The following is a 16,109-nucleotide window of genomic DNA, read 5'->3' as shown; positions in this document are numbered from 1 at the left end:
TATGCTTGGAATGCTGTATTGTATGGTACTGCACAAAACTTCCTTAAGTTTATTCAGTTGTAATATTTTAAAAAACATACATTCTTAGTGTAAATGGGGTTGCCTTTCCACAAATTTGACCTGTGACCTGGCTTGGTGGGGTCACCTGCTTCCACAAAGATGGGTAAGTTTGATGCCATCCTTAAGAACATTTCAGGTTTGTGTAGCATTGATTTGGTAAGTTGCTTTTCTGAATGTTTTTTAGAAGTCCTTATTTGACAAAGGCCACAAACTCCACAAGAGATGTTTTATTTCTGCAGAGAAATGTCAACTGAGACATAAACAAAGAGAGAGAGCAGCTGAAGAAAAGGGGCATTGCCTGGTCACACTAAGAGCTTTGTGTCAGCAGAAGACCAGTGTCCTTAACCCGCTCAAATATGATCCTCTCAACTAACTCACCACTGCACACGAACTATTTTGATTCACTTCATCATTTTAATCCAATAGCAGCCCAGTTTGCTGTGTCATTCTCAAGTGTGCTCTGGATTAGGCATTGGGAATGTTGACAAAAATGTGTATAAAATGTTTTAAATATCAGTCGTAAAAGCACTTTGAATTAAATAAATACAAGATAAAATGTAAATGCCATCCAAGGCATTCCAAAAATGGCACATTTTCTTTTGTTTGAGTTATTTTATTGCAAGTTTGTTTTTAATTTGATCAGATCTTTTTACAACTTTTTGACAATTTCTGACTCTTGTTATTAACAACACACTTGATACTCATATTTAGCAGAACAATCTCAATAGTATCTTCCAATATTATCTTCTAGATAGTTTATCGTCCTCTTGTGTTCACACACAGCAGATTTCCACAGCTCTGGAGCCTGTCTGACAGATACAGGCAGGTCTTTGTCTGGGCCCTGCTCCTCGTTACCATGACGACACACACTGACAGACTTTTATTCTCACATTATTATCACTGAGGGTGTCTGAGCCAGGCTGCTGACACATGGGCTATGTGCAACTAATTCAGAGGCACACCAAAACAGTGCAAGTGACTATTTTTCTTGCAAGAATCATTTTTAAAGGGGATGCATGATGTAAAATAAACTTTTGTTTTTAACCATGCAACCATATTACATTTTGATTGGTTCATGCATGTTTGAGTATTCCTGTACTGGTCTGAATTTAAATGCCTGTATATATATAATATATTATATATATAATAAAATGTGTTTCTCACCTTCCACGGTGGTAGGTCTCTCTTACCCTCATTCAGCTCGGGTCCTCTACCAGAGGCCTGGGAGCCTGATAGTTCTGCGCAGTATCTTTGCTGTTCCCAGTACTGCACTTTTCTGGACTGAGATGTCCGTTGTTTTTCCCGGTATCTGTTGTAGCCACCAAATGGGCGAGATGCGAGAACAAGGCTCTATAATGTTATATATATATATATATATATATATATATATATATATATATATATATATATATATATATATATATATATATATATATATATATATACACATACACACACATATATACACACATTATATATATATATATATTATATATTTATATATATAATTTCAGCTTTTTCCACCTTCAGTGCACTCAAAGCCCTTCACATCAAGGCACCACTGGAATCACACTATGAACCTGTGGGTCACTGGAGCTGACCACTGATGTTTTTATGTCAAGAGTGCCATTTAAACTTTCAACATTCGGATGAGTGGACAAACCCTACCAACTGAGCCACATCAAGCTGTTAACCTTTGCATTGGTGGATGAACGCACAAACCACTCCACTACATCTGCCACTCTGCTAAACTAATTACTATTGTCTCTTTTGTTTGTCTTCTCTTCAATGCCACTCCAGTCTCTGTGCTCGCTGGCCTGGCTGTCTTGTACCATCCCATAACTCCTGAATACATAACCCATAGCTGAACATACATCACAGTGAATGATAACTGTCTGAATATTCATGAGGCCGCTGAATAATGACATCACATTCTTGTCTAATTGTGCTCAGTGGAGACTCTTTGTTGGAGCACATTCTTCAGTAATAAGCGTTTGGCTTTGATTTGCTGCTGGCTCAAACCTTTATGTCCATGGCTTTTGTGGTGGTGGCACAGCGGCCCCTTCACCGCTCCAGTAATTAGACAGTACCATTCATTCAGAAACAATGAGGGGACGGTACAACCAGGCCTGGCTCTCATAGGAGGCTGAGTGATCTTTACCGCCCCTGGCCTATTCCTCTGGGAACAGCACCAAGCAAACAAATATGACTGTAAAGAGGATATTATGTAAGACATTTTAATACAGTTATTTGGTAATTAAATATATTTTCAGTATATTTCTGTTAAAGTATTCTCCCCAACACTGATCATAGATTTTAAAACAAATTCTGTGGTTCCATGGTACAATCAGAGTACTGTGTTCTGAATACTCATAATACTTTCACTTTGCGTGAACTGTATTCTAATTACTACCAAAATGAAAGAGCAACTGCACCAGCATACAGTTACTCAAAACTTGTGTTCTGAATACATAATTACTGTGACACTGTGTATGATTAAAAATATTTTCCACCTTGGTCATCCTGATCAAACTTTGCTCCTGATTTGATTCAGCCACCAAGTTATGCCTTATCTTACCACTCTGTATAGCTTATCTGTACAACAATTAGACTCTTACATGCGCTGTAACTGATTTTTGCCATCATAAAGAGATATATATAAAAATAGGTACAATACACAAATAAAATAAATGTAAATATATGAGACATAAATACATATTATAATAAATAAATAAATTTAAATATGGTGTAGTGGAAGGATACTTAATGGGCTATATTACTGGAAACATATTAAGAGTTGCAATATTGACAATTAGCTGAATGTCTCTTCCCCACTCTTCAGTCCTTTTATACCTCTCCCTCCATTGTTTTCAAAGAGATTCAAAATGTGCACAGTTTTTAATAACAAAAACAGGAACCTGGCTTACTAAACTTACAGGTATAAAACTGAAAAAAGAAATATACTTTTACTTCATTCTTGGATGTAAAGTATAGCATATTGCAAATACAGCACATTTCTCCCAAAACAGACTGCGTTTCTTATTGTGAGCCGCAGTAGACATGTTTGTTTGGGCCCTGTTGTTTTTGGTGTCACTCACAGACTCAACTCTGCCCTGAGGTGCTCTGTAATGGAGTGTTGTTTGTAGACACTGATCTGATTCTGTCTGAAGCCTCCAGTCTTCTGTCTATCTGCTACATCCTCTGCAGAAAAACTCTGACTTTTCCGACTCGATATAGGGTAATCTAACTCTGACTATATTTCTGATCATCAAACTCTTTGTCTTGATTTTTGGCTGTATATTGTTATTCTGCTTCTGCCCTCACAGATACTGTAGTTTTACATCACTGGCTCCTTAGCTAAGCTCATGCACCAAATGTCTGAACTGTTACCTCTCCTATAGGCCCCAGGGCAGTGCCTTTCACCTTCAGCCTATACAGAGACACGTCGCACTCTTCACACTCAAGTGCCCTCTTTAAATTTTTCTTAAGGTCTTGTGACCTTGATACTCTGCTCAATACTTTGAATCTTTTAAAATCAGGGCCCCATGACCCTATGCTGAACACTTTTGCGAGCTTTTGCCCTTCCACAGGAGGTGTGTGTTCTCCCTAAGCTCGCCTTATGCATCTGCATTACTGTGGGACAGGTAAACTTCCCCTGTTACTCACCTCCACTGCACTGTGCACTCTCATCAGACCATGTGATACTGCACAGAACATTTGGCCCACCCTCTGGAGCCTGAAGAGCTCCAGGACCATCACCAACTGAGTCACATTGAGGCTGAGGCCTGCTCACATGTGTTTGTGTAAGGTCTGATGATTCTTGCACAGTGACAGAAGGCAGTGAAAGTGAAGTTTGGAGCTCAGAGAAAAAGTGCAGCTACACAACTGAGCTCAGATCACAGACTGAGACTGTTTCCTGCATTACTGCGCAGAGGAATACTAAAGTTTCTAGAAAGTGACTTATCATGCATTCATGGTTAATGGTTCCACCTGTACTATAGTTAAAATGATGAAGAGCTTTTTGTCATTCACATAAAAAAGCTGTCTTTAAAAATAAGTACATAAAATTACACAATTAGCATATAGCATATGGCCTAGTATTAATAACGCTCTTCGTAACATCATGTCTAGACTTATGTTTGTCAAAACATTGAGCTCAAGAGAATTGAAGTGAAATGAAATCAGTTAGGCAACATAAAAACAGGTAGCAGTTAGCATCTATAGCACAATTGTCAATGAATGAATGCAGCCTCATTTCCTCATTTTTCTCACAGTAGTGCTTGGTGTTTTCCTGGGGGCACATCTCTGACTATATTGCCATTATAGTATTGGGTAAACCATAGGGAGGAGGGTCTGGTGGTTGGGTGGGTGCGGTGGTGGGCATTCAGTCCCATGCAGCCGGTGACCTAAATGTGTCCACCATTCCCAGCACAGGCCGAGGACCAGGGGACAATAGAGCTCTTATTGTGTGGGAACGGCTGCTCCCATCAGACATTGCACATTATAGAGAGAGAGAGAGAGAGAGAGAGAGAGAGAGAGAGAGAGAGAGAGAGAGAGAGAGAGAGATGTGAACGGGATGTCCCATCACAGGACCACTGCAGACACACACACCATAGTCATGTTTGGAATGTTTGGGAGTGTTTAATCTAGAAACCTAAAATAAATGGAGTGAAAATGTTATTGTCTTAGCCTAATATAGCCCACAACAACAATGAAGATGTGTATTATTCTTAAAGTTTTTTGGTTTGTTTGTTTTGTTGATTGAATAGTGTATGTCTGTTGTATACTGCAGTATTACTCAAAAACAAAAATGTATATGGGTCCATTGACTTTGTGTTCAAAACTGTAGAACTGATCCTTTGCTGCTGACCCTGCCTCTACATATTGGTAATCTGTGGATTTCATTCATTGCATTTTGAATGGTTATGTAACATATTTTATTTACTTATTGTGTATGACCCGGAATCTGACTTTTTAAAATTGTAAATAAGTAAAGTTCTGTAGGCGGAGATAGGTGATAGGTGCAAACAGAACATCTCTGTTGACTCAGTTGTGCATTTTCCAACCTTAAAACTGACTGGATAATGACATGTTCTGATAAATGTATAGCTCCAGTGTAACATATAGGCCCCTGAAACAGTTTTCACTACAGAGTCCCTGCCAAGCTTGAACTGGCCCTGACAAAACAACTATCTGACTGTAAGCAATAAATGAGTTACTTTACAAAGTTCAGTCTTGTCTGACACAATAATTTTGAGTTTAAACCAAGACATGTCAAGTCAAAGATGAAAAATGTAAATGTGTAATTATTGTAATTGTAGGGAAAAGTTCTGTCTTGTAGTTTGACAATGCAATAACTGTTAATCCTTAAGTAATTTCTTTTGGTAAACACTCCCTGACTAAAAATGATAAGTGGATTTTGTTCTTACAAAGCATAAATCACAAATTGAGTTACTTGCCCACCATCTGGAATACTTTCAGACATTTCCAGAAGTAATACATGCTGTTACAAATGAAAATAAATCATGAATTTTTTTTCACTTTTGTAAGGTATGGAGAACACTTTGAAAAGTTCTGATGACAATGTAATCGTGCATGTAAGTGGTAAGTGGAACTCCCCCTCCATACTGCACCACTGTCTGTCAGAACAAGTGCATGTTTAAAGCTCTCTCTGTAAACACCAGCTCTGGAATCTGAGGAAGTCATTATGGTCCCAGCCCAAAGCCAAACTACTTTTACTTCACCTATCAATCAACACTGGTGTCTTCAGGGCACAAATATTTCCATTGATTAAATAGGTGCAAAGCTGGGCAGGTTGAAAGTTGGAAATGTCATACTTCCTGTTTGAGGATCATTTCCAGTTTGAGAGTTGCAAAAGTGTTAATTTTAACAACAACTTTTTCATTTTAGTCTAAGAATTTGTTTAATATAATTTTCAGATGATTTTTACTTCTGGAGCATTCTACCACAGACATCAGTTCCTTGGACTTTGACTATGGTCTAATTAAGTTGGAAATATATCATAATCTTACTTTTTTATACAGAGATCCTAGTCGCTTCTTCTAATTATTGTTTCATTTTTATAAGTTGACAAAAAGATTGTACTTTGAATCATAATTTCAGACATGATTACCCATTTTGTTAGAGATGAGCCAGAGATCATACTGACCAAAGAAATAACAAAATAAAGTGAACCAACTAACTTATTTACAATAGAATTCTTGAGGTGTTAAAATAATACACAACTTTAGTTACTGTCTAGCTGATCTATATTTTTCAGTTGCATTGGAGGAAACATCAAATATTCATGTAGTAGAGCCACAACAGGGCGCTCTGTGTGTAAGGGGCAGTGCCACAGAGAGCAGCTGATGGGACGTCCTTCTGAATATGGATGAACAGGACAGAAAATGTCTCTGTGCTCTCCTCACACACACACACACACACACACACACACACACACACACACACACACACACACACACACACACACACACACACACACACACATATATACACACATGCACACGCACATATTGAATTTTCATGCTTTGTGGGACCATCTTAACCCTAACCATAATTTCAGTTTACCTAAAGATGCACTGCATTACTTTATAGGTACAGGAACCTTGCTTACATCATCTAAGCAGGGTTGGGTCTGGTTAGTACTTGGATAGGTTGTGTTATGTCCTTAGCAAGACACTTCTCCGACCTGTGAAGTGACTAAATAATTCACCAAAAAGTACTTTAGGAGTCTTGAAAGACACTATACAAATCCATTATTGTGATTACTGGCTTGTCTACCACAGTACAGCATTACACTTATTAATCCTGTGTTTAATCCCCACAAGGTAAAAGTTCCCCCTGAAGTACTGATTTAAGTCTCTGCAATGTGATGAATACACACTAATACTCTCTCTCACACATGTACACACACACACACCTCCTCCATGTTTCTGTATGTGACACATTCCACTCTGTGAATGGAAATATGATGAGAATGAACTGTAAAATGTCACTGAGTCAGAACATTTCTAATAGAGCTGGACTAGAATGGTGGTTCTCAAGCTGTGGTTCAAGATCCAGAGTTGAAGCAGATTTAGGGTAATAAAAAAAACTATCTTTGGCTTTTTAAGGCAATAATATGAGGAATTCTACAGGATCATTTATTCTGTTCCCCGCCATAAGCCTGAACAGAAACTTGATCATTAGTGACTTGTAATAGTATCCAGTGTATTTGATAGAGTACGCCTGTTTGATGTTACAGTCATGAGAACTTATGGCCAAGCAGGTGGTAGATGTGGTGAGGACACGGGCACCTGCTGCTTTTGTTCTAGAGAGGCTTTTGTCCAATACTTTTGATTACACTGAAACTATCAGACCAATGCTTTACTTCACTATATATATTGTGTATTTGTCGCCCCCTTGAGGACAACAGCTTATTTTGCATTTAACCACTAATGCGCCTATGATATTACACTAGTCCACACTTAATTATGATGAATGTGTTCAAGGCAATAATATAAAATATAAAACCAAGAAATCATAATAACGACAAAACAATACATGGGATTATAATAAAAGCAGAAACAACAAAATTGACTAACAGCAGACTTTAAATAAAACTCACACCCATGCCTAAGTACTAATGAATTGTTTTTCCTAATTCATATTGCATTTATATGAACTAACTGTACCTAATGGATTCACAAAAGTTATATCAAGAAATAGTACAAAGTACAAAATATATAGTGTATTTTACAGCTTATAGGAAGCTTTTTAAATCACAAGTAGAGGTGGGTAGACAAGCCAAAAACTGTACCAAAGTAAGCGTAATGTTACTTCAAAATAATATTACTGAAGTAGAAGTATAAAACAGTGATCCATGATATTATTAAGTTTAACAGTGGGGACGTAACTTCTGATTTATAAATTACAGTTAATGTAATTGGAAGGACAAAGCAGGAATTTATACATAGAATTTCAAAAGATAGACAGAAAAATGCAAAATAATATCTCAAGGAGCAGTGCAAGAAAAACAATTGTTCAAATCATTTCATATTATCAAGATATAGCGATTGTCACTTGTAGAGTTACTCACAGTGGGAAAAATAACCAAAACCTTTACTCAAGTTGGTGCACTGTTAATTCAATAAAAAAAATATGACTAAAGAAGGAGTGAAAGTATGCTGTAGGAAAAGTAATCACAAGTTTAGTAGATATGCTTATATGATTTTTCATGCAAAGTTCCACATTAGCCCTATCATCAGTAGTACATACACACTGGTCACCTGTGCCTCTGCGGAGTTTTCTGGTTTTGTAACAAAAGCCTCATTGATAATGTTTAGAATTATGGGAGATCTACAGGACTCCTCTGTGTAGCATATACAGTCAAACCACCTGTCATAGTAGTCTACATCGTCCTGGGACAGTCTCCCTCTCACCACCAGAGGGCCCCCTCTCCTCTGCCTGTCTATGCGATACCTCCTGTGATCCAGATGGAGGTACAGGTCACTGTCCCACTGTTTCCTGACGCAACGGCCCCGGCTCTGGCACAGGGCCTCACTGCACAGCTGCGTTGCTGTGGAGATGTTTAGGATGTACTGGTTCATCACCTGATCCAAGTGACGGCGAGCATCAAAACAAGAGTCCTGTGGAGAAAAAGTGGAGAAGTTATACTGGCAGTACAGATCAGACTCATGCAGTTACATTTTCAGTGCAGCTTTTACAGGTGAGTAGCCTACCTGATCTGTGTGAAGTGTCTCACCTACTCACCAATTTGGAGTGAATGGGACACTCAGAACAGCACATAAAACATCTATGACCGCAGTTCAGTGTTTACCTCATTGTCAGTGATGTTCATGTCTCCCCAGGACACAACTCCAGCCGCCCCCAGAGCAGCCGCCTCTCCAATCGTGTTCACCAGGTCAAACTGAAACAGTCAAACACATATGACAGCAGGTAAGAACATGTCCTCAAGACTCAGGTGACATTACATTTTCTCTACTAGATTGTCATTTGTGTTTGATTACCAGTGAATTTTCACTGAACCATTCAGACATTTCTCAGTTCTCTCCTTGTTTATTTGTCATTTCATTTATTTTTTTCCTGTTTTTCTTTTTTCCTTGTATGCACAGCACTGTAGATTCTAAAATTACTGCACAAAGATTATGTTCATCTATAGGCTACTCCTGACCTTTTGGGTCAAAAACTATAATTCTCTTTCAAAATACTTGATCAAACTCATGTCTTATTTTTGTAGCTAAAATAGATAAATTAAATACCAACTGGCAATACGAGCAACAACCATCAAAGATGACAAATAAGATATAGCAAAGAGGATAATATTGTTTCTACATCATGTTAATTGGCAACTTAAGAAGAGAATTGTTTTAGAAAGTGGTGTTGTGACTTTAAAAACATCATAACACATTGAACCACTTTCTGTGTTCCTTACCTCAGACATGTACTGATCCACACTGTCCTTGTACACAGGTCGTATGTAGGGGTAAACTGGTATGGAGTAGGTTCTGTTTGGGAGCATAGACACTCTCATGGCCTCCTTTACTCTATGCCTCACAAACATTCTCGCTTGCATCGAATCCCTTAACACCTCCTCTAAATAAATGGATGGAAACAGTGCTGTAGATGCATTCCACAGCCACAAAAGGTTATTATTTCTCTCTTGCTCAATCTCTGGACACTCCCCTGTATAACCCACCATGTCTTGATTGTAATCATAGTTATAGCAATCAGGATACAGATAGTAACCCCATAGTCTTTTGGGTCTCAACTTCTTCCCTACATTTATCGATCTGAGGAAGTATCTTTTCGCAGCACGCTCAAATACTATCTTGGCTCGATCTTCAGCTTCGTCATCGGTAAGAGAAGCATTTTTTTTCTTAACAGTTTCAATGGAAAACTCTCTGTAAATATTCTTGCTTCCCCAGTTCCGAATCCACTGCGGCCTCCACTCTTCAAAATCCAAAATGGCTAGTCCGGGTTTGTCGACTGGGATGTAGTATTCAATATTGTCTTCTGCAAGTTCTCGGTGTTCCTTCAAATCGACCAACTGTGGTAAGCCATAGTCGTACATTTCACCGGTGTCTTCGTTGATATAAGGGAAAAGGCCAAATCGGTCGGTGTAGAATATGGAGATGGGTTGGTTCGTGGTGGATTTCAAAGTACTGCTGATGAGGTGGAAGTAGGACAGGTCCAGAGGCATCCCAAATCGGACTTTGCACAGCTCAGAGGGGGCATTCCACATGAATAGGAAGGGGTGACCTGGGTCTAAGGGAGGGGCAGTTCTGGGCAAAGCTTGAGTACAGTACAACAAGAATGAGATTGTAAAGATGGAAGCGGTATGTCTGGGATTCTTCATGATGAAGGAGGACAGGAATCTAGAGAGGACAGACACAAAGAGTTATCAAAAATACACGTGAAGGGACTGGCACCTGCTTATATCCATAGAAAGCTTCTTGCTTTGCCTAGAAGATTCCACAGTCTGGCATTAATATTTTCTCCATGAAATATATCATCAGTCCAAGTTACAGGTCAGATCTGAGGAGTGAAGACCCCGCTTAGTTTAAATAAGTTAAATGCCATACTGTGGAACATTTCAGGCCAGTCAATAACATCAAGAGACAAGCAAATGGCAGACCATGATCTCATCATGTTTTATGTGGGTCTCCATTGGTCCTTAAACATGCTGTTTGTCATTTATTAGACCTTAAAATGAAGCCCATAATATGAAAAACATACTTTAAAAGCATGAAACTTGTTGTAGTCAAACCAGTTTGACCACAGAAATGCTCAGAAAGTGTTTATTGATTCATGGACTTAAAAACACTGCAGACAATTTCTGGTTTCTACCTGTTGCACTATTACCAGGGGGAAATATTTAGTCATTTCCTCACAGGATTAATGAAACAAGCAAGAATGAAGCATAATAACTGCAAGTTATTAATATAAGTAAAGTTTACAATGTCACAGCATGATGCTAGAATGTAAAAAAAAAAAACAAAAAAAAAAATTGTCTTTTCAATAAACATTCATGGGTGATTCTCCTTCCTCTGCACATGTGTGGACCAGACACCACATGTTGGGACACATGGTCCAATTTTTACACCAAGGACAGAGCTGACTCCAAAATAGTTGACATGTTTGAGATGGAATGAAAGAGGCTTCACTTTCACTGTCTGTGCTTTGATACTGGATAATAGACTGTGACCTCGAGTCTCCTCTTCAGTCTGGGATATAAATGTACAGTACAAATGTCAAATGTAGAGTACAGAGATGTTTATAAGGTCACTATTTTTTATATTTTTTTATTTCACAAAATATGCCTCTTTGCGACAGATAATTGAACTGATTTCATATAAACACAATACACAAGTAGTGCCATACATACAAGAATAGATTCAACAATTGGCCTAATCATAGTAATATTCAATTACAAAAGACTGGAAAAATTATGAAAGCTAAAAAAGCCAAGCCAAGTTAATATTGCTTTTTTATCGTGTTTTTACTAGTTTTAAGTACACCCATGCTCCTACATCAACTTTTACAGTCATGGTTTTGTCTCCAGGCTTCTTAAAGTTTATGATGTGTTAATAATGCATGGTCTAGTAAAACATGCCCCAAGTAAACCTCACCTGCCTCAGTTGACCCCAGTAGCATTACAATGACAGCACCCATAATGCACTGTAATACACCCAATACACCTTTGCACCTTTAGTGGATAATTACAGTTTTGTAGCACCCACCTGTAAATTGTTCGTCTTAAACCGTTCTTAGTCAAAGTCACTCTTCAAATGCGCGCTTGTTGGCTGTAAATGTGGCGTTCCTTCTCCCTTGGGTGCCTACAGAGTGTGTTTTTGAAGCATGAAGATGACTTGAGTTACTGCCAAAGCACATGCATGAACTTGTCAGCGCTGGGTGTTCTTGACAGAGATATTGGGTGGGTGCTGTTGTGTTTGACACCCTTTTGCACCCACCTTCCCCCCCCTGCCTTCAAGATGGTGCAAGGATCAATATACTTTGTGGACATGTAAATAATTTCCACTGGATTTTGCCCTGACATGCCAGGAATTCAGTACTTTTTAATGAAGGGAAATGTACTGGACATATAATGCAGTAATGAGTAATCAGTTCACAGGAAGTAGTAGATTTTTTTGTGCTGTCAAATGTTGTTAGTCATGGGAAGGTGTGGGACAGATGCTTCGTCATTATGGTTCAATACACTTGATCTAAATATGATTCAAAAATTGCAAATATTCAAACATTTCCCCTCAGTTCAAGAGTAAGCCTGGTTTAACTTCTCAATGTATACAGAAAAAAATATAAAGAAAACACGTTTATCTTGTTGAAATAAGTGTGAGAAAAATTAGTGTCTTGTATGTAAATTGTGACAAACTTTTTGGACAGAATTCTCCTTAGTGTGATGTGGAACTCTCCAATACAGAACTCTCTACTTCCTGTAATTTACACCATATTTTTTATATTTTTTCATCGGAAATTGCTTCTTGATTGGTGTAAAACTATCCCACCAGATTAAGTCAAAATGAGATTATCATAAAAACTGTCAAATGCACTTTAATGATAGAGGACTGGTTGTCTTTCCCTATAGGCCCCTGTAAGCTCAGTCATTTATGGAGTACAAGACTGTCAAAATTGCCAGTATCAACACCACACCTTACCCCCTCCTATAATGAACAGTGGGTGATTACAATATAAATATACCCATCATATACCCAAGAAACAGCTAATGGTGGTTATAAATTTTATGGTTTTACAGAGAAATTTGTGTATGAAATAATATGCTATAAAGTGTTTAAATGTACACATCCACCCCCTGCATTTACTTGGAAGGAGCATCACATATCAAAATTCATTTGATTTATTAACCAAAATATTATTCTACCAAAGAAAATAATCAAAAAATAATAATACTAGAATATTTAATGTAATAAATCCCATTCTTAAATCACCCTCTTGATGTCCTGCAGTCACATCTGTGTAACACCACATTGTAAATCATTTTCTTCAAACATGAACACTGTGTTGTGTCACTCTTGGTCATATGTTTGTTTTTCAACACTATCAAGAGCTGCCAGTCAGTCCTTTGTCAGTAAATACTCACACCGTATAATTCTTCACTGATCCTGTGTCGGTGTAATATATCTTATATGTATGCATGTATGTATATTATGACTTCATTTTATCTATGTTTTGTATTTACAGCAATAAACACAATTTTTGCATGACATAATTTTTCATATTTCTCACAATTTGTAGATCTAAATCCATAGTGACCTCAGGAGCCGCTTATATTTATACTGGGGCAAGACTAATTTTGTTCAAATACACCAGGTACACAGCAAATTCAAAAGTGTTAAATTCACGTTGTTGATGTTATTGTGAGTAAAGTGAAGAAAATTCAGATATGTTTTAACATAGTCAAGAGTTATTTCAATTATGATAGTGCTGTAGAGTAAAATAAGTAGTTGTTGATTCACAATGCTGACATAAAATGAGTAGTTGTTGATTCACAGTGTGTGTTTTGAATGTTACACTACATCAGTGTTGGACTTTTGTAACGTTTTCAGCGGGAGAGCTACAGACGGCAGCCATTTTAAATGCGAGCTGGACTGTGCTGGGAGCGGGACACATGTAAGTTAAAACTTTTGAAATGTCTTGGTAAATGTCTTTCTACTTATAATACTGTAAAATGTTAGTTGTAAAATAATTTGGATTTACCAGGACTGTACAGTGTACAAATGACTGCATTAGCCTTGTGCATGCTTTACTACTGAGATATGAAGTTATCAAATGTACTGCATATTTAGAGTGAATAATGTTCCACTGATGATTCTGTTACGAGAACAAAACAAACAAACAAACAATCAAAAAAAGTGACAGAACTTTATGTACATGCGGGGCTCTTGGGTCCATTTACATTCAATGTATTACAATGGGAAATTCTAAAAAATGTTTCAGAAGAAGCGCTTCCTGGACCTCCAGAGGATAATACACAGTAGATCCAACTCAGTGGTGCTCTTTGGGAAGGGAAGTCAGTACAAAGATGCAAAAAAAAAAAAAACCAAGGCACTCACTGGTTCAAAATAAAATGCCTTTATTAGTTTACGGCATGTCTTAATGGACAAATTAAAAAGTCCCGACGCGTTTCAGCCTATGACGTTCCTCAGGGGACAAACAGAACTAAGAGCAAATCATGTGAATTAAATACAAAAACCTGTGCCTCAAATCCTGGGCCCCTGTTGTTCAATCTCTACATGCTGCCATTAGCCAAATAAGCTGCGTCCACAATTATGCAGATGACACTCAGATCTACTCTCTGGCAGCAGAGACTATGACCAGTGGACCACTTGGTCACTGCATCCAACAGATCAGTGTGTGGATGCAAAACAACTTTCTCCACTAAACTCTGACAAGACTGAAGTCATAGTGTTTGGTCCACAGAAACAAAGGGACAGTGTCAGCAGTCACCTCCAGTCTCTCTCTCTAAAACCTTCAAATCAGGCAAGAAATCAGGGGTAATAATGGACAGACTTGAACTTTAACAGCCACATCAAGTCAATAAAATCTGCAGCCTTTTACATCTAAAAAACATAGAAAAATCAAGGTTTACTGTCTAAATCAACTTGGAGAAACTTATCCATGTGTTTGTCTCCAAGGTTAACTAAATGGTCTGCTCACTGGTCTCTCCAAACGAGCTGTGAACGCTAGAACATAAACGCTGCAGCTCGGTCCTTACTCGAACTAGGAAGTACGAGCACATAAGTCCTGTGCTCAGGTCTCTGCACTGGCTTCCTGTGCCTCAAAATAGACTTTAAAGCAGCTCTGCTTGTGTACAAGTCTCTCCAATGGCCGAACCAAAGTACATCTGTGACATGTTAGTGTCATATGAACCATCTCGCACTCTGAGACCTCAGGGACCGGCCTCCTGCTGGTGCCCAAGTCAGAACTAAACAAGGGGAGTCAGCGTTTCAGGTTTATGCAGCTAAAACCTGGAACAGTCTTCCTGAACATGTGAGACAGACTCTTCTGTGATGCTGTTTAAAATCCAGACTCAAAACATTCTGTTTAACTGTGCAAATAACTGAAAGGTTTTCATTCCACACTCTTCTCTCCAATTTATGTCTCTCTTTTTTATTTTAATCTTCATGATTATTTATGTTTTGATTTGTTTTATTATGATTTTAATGTATTTCTTATTCTGTAAAGCACTTTGAATTACTTTGTGTACGAATTGTGCTATACAAATAAACTTGCCTTGCCTTGCCTTGCCTTGAATTAAATACAAAAAAACCACCAATAGGGCTGCTCCACCTGGAAGAGGAGGAGTGGAGACTCACCTGTGGACACCACCTAATAACACCACAAGATGGCAGTGTTAAAAAACAGTGGAACATCATAGAGAATATAAAAACGAAATATTTACAAAAAAATTTAATAAAATAAAATAATAAAATATATACAAAATATACCATGCAGTATAAAAAATGCCACACAGTTATAAAAACACAGAGAAGTCCAAATCATCATTAAGCCCAGGATATTTTGTTGCCTGCAATTTAAAGATCCAATAAGTTTCACATTGTTTGAGTTTAGCAATCCGGTTTCCTTTTCGTAACGAGTCTGGTATATGGTCAATTCCTTGTATCTGTAGATTCGATGGGTTACTGTCATGGAAGTCCAAAAAGTGTCTGGCCATAGGATAATTGGTATTGGCTGTGCGGATAGCATATTTATGCTCAGCCAATCGGTCTTGTAGGTGTCTTTTTGTCATCCCTACATAGAATACCTTACAAGTAGGGCAAACAAGTCTGTAAATAACAAAAGTTGTTTTGCAGTTGATAAAATGTTTTATTGTGTATTCTTTTTGTGAATGATAGTCCAGAAATGACTTGGTTTGACATACGTTTGTGCAGTGGGGGCAGCTGTTACATTTAAAAGAACCTGTTGGTCGAGGTCCAAGCCAAGTATGTTTAGGTGCTGGTGGCTGGTAGCTGTGGACCAGTTTGTCGTGG

At 38.0% G+C, this 16,109-nt stretch overlaps 1 protein-coding gene across 1 annotated transcript; it reads right to left on the bottom strand.

Moving 5' to 3' along the window:
* Positions 1-7,614: 7,614 nt before the first annotated feature.
* On the bottom strand, positions 7,615-10,453 carry LOC110168818 (hyaluronidase-5-like). Its single transcript, XM_020934307.2, has 3 exons — positions 9,515-10,453; positions 8,900-8,989; positions 7,615-8,708 (listed from the first exon to the last, which is right to left on the bottom strand). The coding sequence occupies exons 1-3, from the start codon at positions 10,436-10,438 to the stop codon at positions 8,295-8,297; spliced, it is 1,428 nt and encodes a 475-aa protein (XP_020789966.2). The 5' UTR covers positions 10,439-10,453; the 3' UTR covers positions 7,615-8,294.
* Positions 10,454-16,109: the final 5,656 nt, after the last annotated feature.

Source organism: Boleophthalmus pectinirostris, unplaced genomic scaffold (genome assembly GCF_026225935.1).
Source record: "Boleophthalmus pectinirostris isolate CB_2022bp ecotype Guang Dong unplaced genomic scaffold, ASM2622593v1 HiC_scaffold_2, whole genome shotgun sequence".
NCBI classification, from domain to species: domain Eukaryota; kingdom Metazoa; phylum Chordata; class Actinopteri; order Gobiiformes; family Gobiidae; genus Boleophthalmus; species Boleophthalmus pectinirostris.
The sequence above is the reverse complement of the archived record's forward strand: the minus strand, read 5'-3'. Positions and strand labels throughout refer to the sequence as shown.